Source organism: Biomphalaria glabrata, chromosome 6, assembly GCF_947242115.1.
Source record: "Biomphalaria glabrata chromosome 6, xgBioGlab47.1, whole genome shotgun sequence".
Taxonomy (NCBI): domain Eukaryota; kingdom Metazoa; phylum Mollusca; class Gastropoda; family Planorbidae; genus Biomphalaria; species Biomphalaria glabrata.
In genome coordinates this window covers 42,338,010-42,352,506 of record NC_074716.1, presented here as the reverse complement: position 1 = coordinate 42,352,506, position 14,497 = coordinate 42,338,010, and the positions used below count along the sequence as shown (strand labels likewise).

The following is a 14,497-nucleotide window of genomic DNA, read 5'->3' as shown; positions in this document are numbered from 1 at the left end:
GAGTTCAGCACCTTTTCTGTTCAAGAATTTCTACTTCGTAATGATGCAATCAGAAAGTCTCACCTTTAACCTGCGTGTTAGAGGAGCTTCGAGGTTCTGCTTTTCTGGTAAATTGAATTCTGGTTACCGTATTATTATTGACTTGTTTACTTCAATACAACCAAATGACTAGTAAGCCTATTTTAAGCACTTAATAAAAAAAAAAACCAACTGAAAATAACTTTAATATCAACAGAATTGAATGAAGTTTACACAATTCGTAATATGATCAATTACCTCATCAGACTGTGTTGTTCTTAGATAGGATTTAAAAAAAAAAGTTATAAAAAATGTATACCCGTTGTTAAACTTTCAAAGAAAATAAAATTTATTTTTCAGATTTTATGTGTACAAAATTAATCACAAGTGCTGAAGTCGATGTGATGCACTCAAATATTTATGTCAATTAAAAAAAAAAAAAGTATACTTGGCAGACAAGGTGACAGACAGACAGCACAAATACAATCACGGCTTTTCTTTAGTAGATTCTTAGCTTTTTTGACATTATCTTCCTCTGCACAGACGCTGGCCACTGGTCAAACTCAAAAGACCGCCTTGCGAGGACGATGACCTTACTCTGACCTGAACACCCCAGCGCCGCCCACATTTTCCCTCCAACACGAGTTTCCCCCTTCTCTCCTCCCCCAAACACACCTGATGCTCCTGGTGCTCGTTCCGGGGCCATAGTTTTGGGCGGCGGTGGGGGTGTGCACTCGCTGGACAAAGTGAACGACTAGGAAAGTTTATCAATAGGCGCGGGACTAGATAAATGCACATCCAGCAGGTCAAGCTCTTGACCTCATGGCACAATGCGTTTTATGGGCCTCGGTCAAAGAGGTCATTATTTGCATACCGGTAGATATAAAAAAAAAAAGGGGGATTGATGCAGAAAACTGTATAATTTTGTTTTATATCATTTAGATATATAGCTCTGACCACTCTTTACAAACATATGTAGGCTTTTTAAAGGCAATGTCTTCGATTCCAAATATTACAAAGAAATAGTCAATGCTTCACATTCAGATCATTAAACAAGAAAATATTTTTAAAAATACTTAAAAAAAAAAACTAAGCTTATAGCGTACTTGTATCAATTAGTTTGAATCAGACATGTAATTAAAGTTGTAATTGGTCTACCTACATCCCACATGTGCTCGTATCTCATGTGAAGCGACATGAAGAAACCTTTGAAAAAATAAATAAATATTTATTTAGTACTTTTGTTGTTACATCAATATCTTATAATAATTAGGCTAGTCTCGAGTCCGAAAATTGGTGAGGAATGCAGTATTTCCCGTGGCTGCGCAGTCCAAGCTTTGACCTACATATTTTTTCTACATCCAGGGCAAGCATAACCATTGTCCGCAGGTGGTCGATTAAGATTTTCTTTTCGTCGTCTGCGTTTGTCCTCGGCAGCAGATTTTCTTTTGGTCTCAAATGTGTATCCCGCGGCCTTCGTGAGTGACCTCCAGCTGTCTCGTTCTGAGGCCACATGCAGCCGGGTGCTCTCTTCTTTGTCAGCCAAGGAAAGTTGACGCCTAGGCTGGTCTTTGAAGCGTTTCCGTGGAGCGCCTCTGTTACATCGACCACCTTTTAGCGCATCAATATCTTATACACAACACAAAAGACAAGGATTTCATAATTGAATGTTCCACAATCTGTGCTTCACCGGAGCCAAGGGATTTGATTTATATTGTGGAGCGAATACTGTGAGGTTCAACTACACATTTTTTTCTAGAATAATTGGACTGTAACATATTTTTCATTAAAATGCCCTCCCAACTAGTTAAATGATTTATGTTTACATTTATGTATTCAAATACATTTATAAATACTTTTTTTGTTTTTGACAGTTATCTGGAATGTCAGACATTGAGCTCTATAGGGCAGATGGTGTTAATATTCTAAAACAACAATATACCCCATTGTTATATCAACCGAGGGGATAATAACAACTGACCTCACAGATACCTTCAAGGCACTTGGCATTCCTAGGAACATTCTTGTTGCTTGTCAGAGGGCGGTACTTCTGCAGACCTGCTAGGAACTCCTAGCTATTAACCCACTATCTAAATTACTCCATGGCACTACAAACGGTTTTAGGGTTGACACTAAATGTACAAAATCTGTGTCTCACCTGTTATACATGGATAATTTTAAAGCTATATGCAGAGAACGAGCAAAAGTTAGACAGCTTAATTGAAACGGTAAAACGCTTTAGTGACGATATCTGCATGTCTTTTGGCTTGGATAAGTGTGGCATCATAAGCATAAAAAAGGGCAAGGCAGCCAACACCAACATAGCAGTTGAAGGCATCAAAGAACTGAACTCTGCCTCCCTTTATAAATATCTTGGAATAAACCAGAATGTCACGATAAACCATAAAAAATTAAAAGAGGACTTTCTTGGTAAATACAAGCAGAGAGTAAATAAAATTCTCAACACAAAACTGTCTGGCAGTAACCTCATTACGGCAATAAATAATTAGGCCGTCCTAGTGCTCCCCTACACTGACGCTGTCATCAAATGGACAGACACCGACCTACATGACATTGACAGACTCACGAGGAAATTATTAACTAAATTTCGATGTTTACACCCCAAGTCCTCCACCATAAGGCTATACCTACCCTGGAAGGATGGAGGCCGTGGATTGCAGAACATTTTCAAACTGTGTAAGACGCAAGTTTCAAAAATACGATCAAACTGCACCCCTCCAGCAATGAACTAGTTTCCTTCCTACGCAAATATGACTATGATGCAACCCCTCTGAACCTAAACAATGTTGATGTTACTGTCAGTTTGGACGATGAGATTCGCCAATGGGAAGAAAAAACACTCCACGAAAAATTCCCGGCTTTATTAGATGGGGACAACATTGACAAGGCTGCTTCCTTAGCATGGCTCAAAGCAGGTCATCTATACCCTGAAACTGAAGTCTTTGTCACGATGAATTTTGTTAATAATAGTATTTATTATTATTATTTATTATTATTATTATCATTATTATTATTATGTTAGAAACGAACGAGTATTCATTCTCTGGCGCTGCCAGGGTCGAGTTTCGTTAAAGGGAAACAAAATTCATCGTAGTCCCTTTATCAGTTTCCACAGAGGAATATTCTGGTGATGTGGCAGGTCTGCAACAGTGCCGCCCTCTGACAGGCAACGAGAATGTTCCTAGGAATGTTAAGGGTTATTATTATTATTATTACCATTATTATTATGTGAAAAATGAACTAATATTCATTCTGTCGGTTTGGACGTGGCGGGTCTGCAGCAGTGCCACCTTCTAACAGGAGCATCTTCTAAGTAATGTTACTGATTGAAAGGAATTAATTTTCATTCTCTGGCACTTATAGGGTCGAGCTATGTTAAGAAGAAATTAAATTCCTTATAGTTTCTTTAGGAGTGTCTACTTAGAAGGATCCTCTTAGGAATGCTCAGGGCTTCAAATATGTCGAATATTATTATTATTATTATCATCTCATCATTAATAATTCTTTCAACCTTAAGGTTAATTAGAATTTTTAGCATTCATTTTTAAAAAGTAAATTTAATGCATCTAATATAGATATAAATAAATATAGACTGGCCGATTAAAGAGTTTTATGAAACGAAAATTTGTGACTTGCAATTTTGTGTACTTTATTATACAGCATTTATGAGCAGTATAAAAGTTAAGTATTCATATCTATTTCAGCCACAGACCTATATATATTGTAAATGAGGTAGTGTAGTTTTGTTTAATCTCTAAGAATGAAGATCATGCAACTTTTCATAATTCGGAAATCCGAATACAATAGATGTACATGTTTTCAAGTTACATGGAGTTACTTCCTTCGGCCAGTCTATATTTATTTATGTCTATGGCATCTAATTTGTATATATAATATAAGAAAACAAAATACAATACGAATTATTCAGCATATTCAGGTGTATTGAAATAGAATCTGTACAAGAGACATTTTATTTAACAATACGTCGCCCAAGAAGACCCAACAATCCTGTTGGTGGATTAATGGCTGTTAAAGTGTTCGTAGGTGCAGCAACAGAATAGGTCGCACTATTCAGAGTTGAAACCGGTTGGACTGCAAGAGTCTGTGAAGAAACTGGGGCGGATGCACCAGTTATGGAAGCTAACGGACTAGTTAAACCGCTTTGTGTAGAAATTGAATTAGTTGCACTTGTCAGTGATGGAACTTCACTGACAGTGCCAGTTAATGTAGAGACAGGTTCTGTTGCACTAGTCATTGAAGGAACTCCACCGACAGCACCAGTTAATGTAGAGACAGGTTGTGTTGCACTTGTCATTGAAGGAACTCCACCGACAGCACCAGTTAATGTAGAGACAGGTTGTGTTGCACTTGGCAGTGAAGGAACTCCACTGACAGCACCAGTTAATGTAGAGACAGGTTGTGTTGCACTTGGCAGTGAAGGAACTCCACTGACAGCACCAGTTAATGTAGAGACAGGTTGTGTTGCACTTGGCAGTGAAGGAACTCCACTGACAGCACCAGTTAATGTAGAGACAGGTTGTGTTGCACTTGGCAGTGAAGGAACTCCACTGACAGCACCAGTTAATGTAGAGACAGGTTGTGTTGCACTTGGCAGTGAAGGAACTCCACTGACAGCACCAGTTAATGTAGAGACAGGTTGTGTTGCACTAGTTATTGAAGGAACAGCACTGACAGCACCAGTTAATGTAGAGACAGGTTGTGTTGCACTAGTTATTGAAGGAACAGCACTGACAGCACCAGTTAGTGAGGTGACAGGGTTGATTGCATTTGTCAGTGAAGGTACATCACCAGCAAGTGAAGCAACAGTGTAAGCTGTACCAGTTACAGGCCCCATCGCGTTACTTATTTTATTAACTGCAGAAGTGAGTGTTTCAACAGTATTCACGAGATTCCCAACATTGCTGCCAACATTATTAAGAAGTGACACAACAGGCTCCACAGCACCTGTTATTGTTGCAACTGGTTCAGTAGCACTGATAGCTGAAGTAAGTATGCCCGAAGACTCCGCTAAATTGCCTGCAGCATTAGTGATGTCGCTAACAATGGGCTCTATCGGTTTGACAGCACTATTTATTGTACCGGCAGCATTAAGGGAGCCAGCTGAGTTCAACAAATTCCCAACGGTGTTGGTGGCACTCTCTAGAAGTGAATCTAAGGGCTTGACAACGTTCTCCAGCACGCCCAGAGTGTTTTCGACACCAACATCTTTCAGTGGAAGAATATTCAGGAGGTCAGTGACTTTATCTAGCTTTGTCTTTAAAAGTTCATCCATTCTGAGGTTGGTGATCCCAGTCAAGGATGTCAGGGCAGAGTTTATAATAGTGTTTAAAGAGGAAAGTAATTTAGCGAGGGATTCTGCAAGACTCTTTGAGAAGACATCAGCTAGTTGTTCCGTTACGGATTTGAGGATGTCCTGAATGCTGTTGCCCAAACCATCTGTGATTCCTTTTGTCAGACCCGATACCAGACCGTCAGACAAAGATTGCATGCATTCACAATTAGTGGAAGATGGGACATTTTTTAGCGGTTCTATAATAGGCACAAAATTTTCTCTGACAGAGTCCTGGCCTGATACTGTACACTCGTCAGCAACCAAAGGAGTATCACAGGTAACAGCTGGAATAACGTTAGGAGCCTCGCTGGGTAAGGAGGGCTCGTTCGTGAAAGGACACTTTTTTTCTGGACTGACCAGGAGTTGATCCGGCTTGGTATTGCCAACCTGATTTGCTGCATTCCCAAGTAAGGTTAGAACCGTCTCTAGAAGATTGGTCAGGGGAACAGGTAAAGCTGCTTCCTGTTTGGTGGTAATGGGGTCAAGTAGTGACCTTTTTTGAGCATTTCCCTCTGAGGAATATAAGTAGATTTTTTTCATTTTAAAAGTAAGTGTGCATTGGAGAAATATAGAAAGCTACCAGCTACGGCTGTTAGCATAAAAATGAACAGGTAGGACTCCAGGATAGCATAAAATTGAACAGATAGGACTCCAGGATAGCATAATAATGAACAGATAGGACTCCAGGATAGCATAATAATGAACAGATAGGACTGCAGGATAGCATAATAATGAACAGATAGGACTCCAGGATAGCATAAAAATTGATAGGACTCCAGGATAGCATAATAATGAATAGATAGGACTCCAGGATAGCATAAAAATTGATAGGACTCCAGGATAGCATAAAAATTGATAGGACTCCAGGATAGCATAAAAATTGATAGGACTCCAGGATAGCATAAAAATTGATAGGACTCCAGGATAGCATAAAAATTGATAGGACTCCAGGATAGCATAAAAATTGATAGGACTCCAGGATAGCATAAAAATTAACAGATAAGACTCCAGGATATCATAAAATTGAACAGATAGGACTTCAGGATAGCATAAAAATAAACAGATAAGACTCCAGGATAGCATGAAAATAAACAGATAGGACTCCAGGATAGCATAAAAATGAATAGATAGGACTCCAGGATAGCATAAAAATGAACAGATAGGACTCCAGAATAGCATAAAAATGAACAGGTAGGACTCCAGGATAGCATAAAAATGAACAGATAGGACTCCAGGATAGCATAAAAATAAACAGATAGGACTCCAGGATAGCGTAAAAATGAACAGATAGGAATTCAGGATAGCATAAAAATGAACAGGTATGACTCCAGGATAGCAGAATTATTCTAAGATAGCTTGAGGCCTAAAGCCTCTTTTGTTTTACCAACATGCCTCTTTCTCTTTGCTGTCAGTACAATACACTAATATGAACAGATATAACGGTAGGTCGCTTTCTTAACAAATTGGTATAATAATAATAATCATATTTTCTGGACGATCTCACTTCACTGACTGGGCTACTTTGCTCTAATCCTCGCAACAATTCAATAGTGTCTCTAGTACAGTTAAGATCTCTTCTAGTCAATAATGAAAAGAAGACCAACTATTCATTTTACTAATGAAACGCGTGCTTTAAAGTAAATCTTGTTAAACGCATTCTGTTACCATTCAGGGGAAAGAAATTATGGATGGTCTAGTCCAGTCTAGTGGTGGTTTTGTCCAGTGGTGATCTCGAGGTGGGCTCTAGAGGTAGTCTGTCTTGGGGTGGTCTGTCTTATGGTGGTCCGGTGGTGATCTAGAGATGGTCTGTCTTGTAATGGTCAGTCTTATGATGGTCTAATGTTGGTCTGTCTTGTGATGGTCTGTCTTGTGATGGTCTGTCTTGTGGTGGTCTAGTAGTGGTCTATCTTGTGGTGATCTAGTCGAGGTCTGTCTTGCGCTGGTCTAGTGATGGTCTGTCTTGTGCTGGTCTAGTGGTGGTCTGTCTTGTGCCAGTCTAGTGATGGTCTTTCTTTTGGTGGTCTGTCTTGTGCCAGTCTAGTGATGGTCTGTCTTGTGGTGGTCTGTCTTGTGCCAGTCTAGTGATGGTCTGTCTTGTGGTGGTCTGTCTTGTGCCAGTCTGTCTTGTGCTAGTCTGTCTTGTGCTAGTCTGTCCTGTGCTAGTCTGTCTTGTGCTAGTCTGTCTTGTGCTAGTCTGTCTTGTGCTAGTCTGTCTTGTGCTAGTCTGTCTTGTGCTAGTCTGTCTTGTGCTAGTCTGTCTTGTGCTAGTCTGTCTAGTGCTAGTCTGTCTAGTGCTAGTCTGTCTTGTGCTAGTCTGTCTTGTGCTAGTCTGTCTTGTGCTAGTCTGTCTTGTGCTAGTCTGTCTTGTGCTAGTCTGTCTAGTGCTAGTCTGTCTTGTGCTAGTCTGTCTTGTGCTAGTCTGTCTAGTGCTAGTCTGTCTAGTGCTAGTCTGTCTAGTGCCAGTCTGTCTTGTGCCAGTCTGTCTTGTGCTAGTCTGTCTTGTGCTAGTCTGTCTTGTGCTAGTCTGTCTAGTGCTAGTCTGTCTAGTGCCAGTCTGTCTTGTGCCAGTCTGTCTTGTGCTAGTCTGTCTTGTGGTAGTCTGTCTTGTGCTAGTCTGTCTTGTGCTAGTCTGTCTAGTGCTAGTCTGTCTAGTGCCAGTCTGTCTTGTGCCAGTCTGTCTTGTGCTAGTCTGTCTTGTGCTAGTCTGTCTTGTGCTAGTCTGTCTTGTGCTAGTCTGTCTTGTGCTAGAAGTACATAAAACGTTTTACCTTGTTCTTTTTGTATTTGTAACAAACATTGCTTGAAAACGAGGTCGCAATAGCCTCGCTTCTGGAACTCTATCTGTTGCTGACAAGCCTTTAACTTCAGCTCACAGTGCAATACTTTTTTCAAGTTTCTGTAAAATGAATAATTATATAATGTATATATATATAGATATAAAATCGGGAGTCTATCTACATGCACTTTACCCGACCCTGGATTAAGTAACGACTCCTGACCTTTGAAGCAGATGAGGTACACAATAAGGCCGAATGTGGTGGGCATCACAACGACCAACCCAGTTTCCCCAAATAATATCACCTAGAAGAGATCTTGACTGTACTAGAGACATTCTTGAATTGTTGCGAGGATTGGAGTAGGGTTTTCTAAAAGTCAAATTTTCCAATATTCCAGCCTTCACCGGGATTTGAATTTGAGATCCCTCGGTTCGTAAGCCGAGTCGGGTGTCGAACCTCGAGCCCCCAACATAGGTTGCCATGCCAAGCCAAGTTCAAGGGTATTTCAATGTTAAAAACCACCTCTTCAATTTTATTCTAAAGCAAACTACTGTCACCAAATTCTATGAGCGAAGCAAAGCGAGTTTATTAAAAAAAAAACTCGAGATTTTTAGTTTAACCACCTCGCTCCAATAGATGGTTTTGACGATAAAACTTCTCTTTTTGATATAAAATCTAAAGCGAGCTACATTCACCAAAATCCCTTCCCACCCCCACCCAAAAAAATGCTGGCTACGCCAATGATATCATGACACCTATAAATTTAGTTATTAATAGATTCATCTCCAATATTAAGCTTTATCATTTTATACATTTAACAACATTAAAAAAACATTGTGCTATATTCTATGTTATGGGGCGTCATGGCTGAGTGGTAGAGTGCACGGCTTCTGAGCAAAGGGGCTCCGGGTTCAAATCTCGATAAAGGACTAGGATTTTGAGCTTCAGGACGTTTATGACACCTCTGAGAAGGTAAAGGCGGTTGTTCTTTGTGTTGGCCACATGACATCCTAGGCCATAGAAACAGATGATCATTACATCATTTGCTCTATTGATCACAAGGTCTAAGAGGTTAACTGACTTCCTATATTCTGGGCTTACTACATTGTCGCTATATACACACTGACTTACTTTAAATGGTTCAAATACACAGCCTGGAGCTTGTCTTTGTCTTCGTTCCCTATGGAAGTCTCTAAACTCTCATTCTGCAGATCTACTTCAGCAATGGCCTCACCAGTCTTATTCTGAGCTGTGTCGTTGGTCGCTGGCGGAGGCGGTGGAATAACCACTTGCTCTGTTTCTTCGACACTGTCCACCATTTTTGTAGCTGTTGGAGTCACGACCAGAACTGTATCGTTTGAAATGTTCTGTGCCGAGACGGGGGTGTCTACTGAAGAGTCGAATGCATTGTTTTCCGGGGGCACGGCTTCCAAGATGGTGGGCGAGCTATCGTTCTCGAAAGGCAAACTAGACGCATCACTGATTTGAGTTGGCGTTGAAGTTGTGCTTTGAGAGGATGCTTCTTCCTCGCTGGAGTAGCCATCGGCAATTTCTGACTCTTTGTAAGCTAGAACGTCGTCCAAATTAGACTCGGCTACAGCTTTGACTGAGCTCTCCTCAACCGTAGCAGATGCGGTGGTCGCCAAAGTGGTCGGAGGGAAACCAATGTCCGAATCTTGTGCGATTTCGCCGATCAACGCTGATGTTGTTTGGGGGCTACTGACTATCTCATTGTCCGACTGTAGCTCTCCTTGTGAAGAAGTCGTTGTATCTACATCAGTGGTTGCAGGAGTTGACAGCAAGCCCGCCTCCAAAATTGATTCCGTTACACTTTCGTCAGTGACCACAGGTCGACATGTTAAAGCAAAGAGCACCGCCAGTACGGACACTATTATGTCCCACATCTTTGAAATGCCACTCCACTCTAAGAAAATTAGAATTCAAATCGATTTTATTGTTAGTATATTCAAAAATAATTAACCAATAATATGAAAGCGAAATTGTGTTGAAAAAGAATGTAGGAAGAAAGGCGTTGATGTGAAATATGTACACGTTGTTATCATTTAAGACATTCAATGAAATAAAAAAAAAGAAAATTAACAGCAATATAGTATGCTAACCGAAACAGTGAAATAAAATGTATCTAAGAATTAGTATTTAATATACAAAATGTATCTGGTATCCCGAACAGTAAGTCAAAGTTTAAAACTTTTAGTTCCTATGTTCAGTGTCGCTCTAATCTCGAATTCTGTAACTTTTCAGTGTGAGGTCAATGAAGTCAAAATCTGATTGCATGTTTAGCTCAAGATAAAATTTAACTAAAATAGAATTTTTGAATTTGAGCTGGAAACAAAATATTGATTTCTAATAATATATAAAAAAAGAAGAAAACAAAGACCTTAATTTAAGCCGTTTACCACACTGATTGAGAATTTTCGCTTTGGAGTGTTTTTCTTAGGTCCAATAATTTGAAATGTCCATTTTGCTTTTGTTATTAAAATAATACTGATAAAAATTAACATGATCAATTTGAAAAAGCCTGTAGACAATGCCTTTAAAATGTGTAGATCTAAGCTGTTATTCTTTTAATCGGAAACGAACGATAAACAATGTTTTAAAGTTTAAAGAATATACATTGAATGTAAGAAATCCTGATCAAATACTCACCGTGCTGTTGGCGTCTTAAGCAATGAACTATTTGCAGCACAATTATATTGATATATTATCATATAAAAACGTTGATAATAATGGGATTTCCAAAACTCGAATCGAATAATTCATATTATTATAAGAGAACAAATAATTGATCATCTGCCATCTTGTCAACATCGCTCATTGTCTGTAACAATATGGAAGCAATATTTGTGATCATCAGTCGAGTTTGGAAAGTGTGAAAGACGTCACTGGGGCGTGCAGTGTCGTCTTTAGATGATGGAGCAGTGCGCCATCTGTCTTTGAGTCTCGCGATACTCTTTATTCGGTAACTAATTGGTTTTAAAGTTTCGTGAGATAAAAGTTAATGAACTTTGAATGCTGTCAGATCGTGGGGTCATTTGGAGATTGTCACGATAACCCACAAACAACGACAACTGACGCTAAGTTGAACTTCAATTGTGCTAAATAAATAAAAGCCAGAAGCAGAAGAGCTTAAAAAAATGTTTAATTTTGCTGTGTTAAAATGTGCTCAAAAATATTATTATGTAGCCACAGACCTATATATATATATATATTCTATCTAGACTGGAAAACGGAAACAAATTTTTATCCGCGAGTGATCAACTCACAGACCTTTATAAAATTATAAATATAGATTACTATGTTTTAGTCACTGAACAAAATATTCATGCAAATTCATGAAACAAAACCATTTCCTGTTAGTTTCCATTAAGCTAATGTTTCGAAATCCTAGATCGAAATAATTCACTTCTATTGATTTTAGTCATCTTATAAGCACATTTAAATGGATTGATTTTGTTTTTATGTATCTAAAAATTGCAAACTAACAATTATGAGGTGAAAGTGCTCTTATTTTCGATTTTTAATTACTAGATCTAGAGCTAAGCATTAAGTTATATGTTACATAGGCTAGGATTGAAAAAAAAAAACTTTACTTGTTATAATTACTTTACAAGACAACGCATTGTTTAATATTTTTAAAAAGTTTGTTCACGACATTTTTTGTAGTGTTAAAATATCTCCATGTCCAGTCTAGATCTAATATATATATATATAGGTCTGTGTATGTAGCTTACTAAAAACAAAGCTTTTTTTTTAACACTTCCATTATTTTGTACAGCGGATACACCAAAAAAGCTTTCTATTTATAGATCTTCTGACATTTATGAAAATCTTGAATAGAAATGAAAAAAAAAATGTGCCCAATATGAAATTGTAATTTTAAGATCAAAATGTGAAAGACGGTAAACGGCTAGACCGACCAAAGAAAACTAAGAGCTTTACCCATAACTGTACAAAGTAAAACAAAAAATATTTTGTATTTTGGGTTACAATTAGGATTAATGGCTTTGTCTTCAACTTCTAAGATTAAGGATTACTGTAGCAATTATTGTAACTAAGCTATTCCTGTTAAGACCTTATTTTAATAATTCTGATGCAAACAAAGGGAGTTGGAGGTCTTTTAAGTTTTTTTTCTCTTGCCTCGTGTGTCCCTCATTCTTCCAGATGGTCTCAATCTTTCTTCCAGATGGTCTCAATCATTCTTCCAGATGGTCTCAATCATTCTTCGAAATGGTATCAATCATTCTTCCAGATGGTCTCAATCATTCTTACAGCTGGTCTCAATCATTCTTACGGAGGTTTCAATCATTCTTCCAGATGGTCTCAATCATTCTTTTAGATGGTCTCAATCATTCTTACAGGTGGTTTCAATCATTCTTCCAGATGGTATCAATCATTCTTCCAGATGGTCTCAATCATTCTTCCAGGTGGTCTCAATCATTCTTACAGGTGGTCTCAATCATTCTTCCAGATGGTCTCAATCATTCTTCCAGATGGTCTCAATCATTCTTCCAGGTGGTCTCAATCATTCTTCCATATGGTCTCAATCATTCTTCCAGGTGGTCTCAATCATTCTTACAGGTGGTCTTAATCATTCTTCCAGATGGTCTCAATCATTCTTCTAGGTTGTCTCAATCATTCTTCCATATGGTCTCAATCATTCTTCCAGGTGGTCTCAATCATTCTTCCAGATGATCTCAATCATTCTTCCAGATAGTCTCAATCATTCTTTCATTTTTTCTCACCTCTCTCTTCTCTCCACAGTTTTCATTCGCACTTGGTTCTCTCCCTACTGCTTCTTTTCTTGTTTTTCTATTTCATTACTCACTCTTTCTCTCTCATTATCTCTCTCTCTCATCTCTCTCTCTCTCATTCTCTCTCTCTCTCATTATCTCTCTCTCTCATTATCTCTCTCTCTTTCATCTCTCTCTCTCATTCTCTCTCTCTCATTCTCTCTCTCATCTCTCTCTCTCTCATTCTCTCTCTCTCTCTCTCATTCTCTCTCTCTCTCATTATCTATCTCTTTCTCTCTCTCATTATCTCTCTCCCTCTCTCTCTCTCTCATTCTCTCTCTCTCATTATTTCTCTCTCTCCCATTTTCTCTTTAACACACTCTTTATCTTATGCTTTTTTTTCAATCTCTTAGCTCTAGTGAAGCATGTGGGTACCTGTGTAGTGTTCACATTTAACCTTATACTAAAACCAAAGAGACAGTCTATGATTAGCGCTGCACAAAGGAGACAACATTGAATTTAGATTTTCAAGATGAACTATTTACTATTATAGCAACACCAACAACAAATATAACAGTATAAGAATTCAAGACAGTTTTTATAAGTTACATTAATGCTCGCTAATTTAGAAAACAATTAAAGGCAAAACAATTTGATATACTCCTCTCTAAAGAACAAAAAGTCTCGAGCTAAAGTAAGAAACACGCACGCACGCACGCACTCGCAAAAGGACACACTTTATCAATCTCTCCATCTCTCGTGAGATTCTTCTAATTGCATTTTTTGCTTTGCTCTGATGCCCAGGTCAAGACATATTAAGAGCAATATCCTTGGCGGCATATTGTACACAAGTACCACTGTGTCAGTGAATGTGTCGGGAAGGGTGTGCCGGGAAGGGTGAGGTGTGTGTGTGTGTGTCTTAGGGAGGCTAGAAGTGTGGGGTCAGGGTGGACAAGACCGAGTCACGTGACTGCACCATCACGTGACTGTTTTCAACATTGTCATAGCACACCCATTTTCTCTCATTCTTGACATGCCTCGACTCAGAATTTTAAAGAATGACATCTGCAATGATCTGATATTACAAAGTGTGACATCTGCAATATGACATTACAAAGTGTGACATCTGCAAAGACATGACATTACAAAGAGTGGCATCTGCAAAGACATGACATTACAAAGAGTGGCATCTGCAAAGACATGACATTACAAAGAGTGGCATCTGCAAAGACATGACATTACAAAGTGTGACATCTGCAATGATCTGATATTACAAAGTGTGACATCTGCAAAGACATGACATTACAAAGAGTGGCATCTGCAAAGACATGACATTACAAAGTGTGACATCTGCAAAGACATGACATTACAAAGAGTGGCATCTGCAAAGACATGACATTACAAAGAGTGGCATCTGCAAAGACATGACATTACAAAGTGTGACATCTGCAATGATCTGATATTACAAAGTGTGACATCTGCAAAGACATGACATTACAAAGTGTGACATCTGCAAAGACATGACATTACAAAGAGTGGCATCTGCAAAGACATGACATTACAAAGAGTGGAATCTG

General features: G+C 38.7%; 1 protein-coding gene across 2 annotated transcripts; it reads right to left on the bottom strand.

The window, feature by feature from the left end:
* Positions 1-3,957: 3,957 nt before the first annotated feature.
* Positions 3,958-10,992, bottom strand: LOC106079715 (mucin-17-like). 2 transcript variants are annotated; one of them, XM_013240920.2, is made up of 4 exons: positions 10,837-10,992; positions 9,301-10,093; positions 8,161-8,288; positions 3,958-5,904 (listed from the first exon to the last, which is right to left on the bottom strand). In XM_013240920.2, exons 2-4 carry the CDS (start codon positions 10,071-10,073, stop codon positions 4,010-4,012), a joined length of 2,796 nt encoding a protein of 931 aa, XP_013096374.2. In that variant the 5' UTR covers positions 10,074-10,093; positions 10,837-10,992; the 3' UTR covers positions 3,958-4,009. The 2 variants fall into 2 exon arrangements, with proteins under 2 accessions (XP_013096374.2, XP_055888683.1); XM_056032708.1 differs by lacking the exon at positions 10,837-10,992 and adding an exon at positions 10,568-10,586.
* Between the last annotated feature and the right edge of the window lie 3,505 nt (positions 10,993-14,497).

What these genes read in the sequence shown, in the direction of transcription:
- LOC106079715 (XM_013240920.2), bottom strand. Translation starts at nt 10,073, where the DNA reads ATGTGGGACATAATAGTGTCCGTACTGGCGGTGCTCTTTGCTTTAACA. An exon ending in GTGTATTTGAACCATTTAAA is followed by an intron (nt 8,289 to 9,300) that starts GTAAGTCAGTGT and finishes TTCATTTTACAG; the next exon opens with AAACTTGAAAAAAGTATTGC. An exon ending in ACAAATACAAAAAGAACAAG is followed by an intron (nt 5,905 to 8,160) that starts GTAAAACGTTTT and finishes TATATTCCTCAG; the next exon opens with AGGGAAATGCTCAAAAAAGG.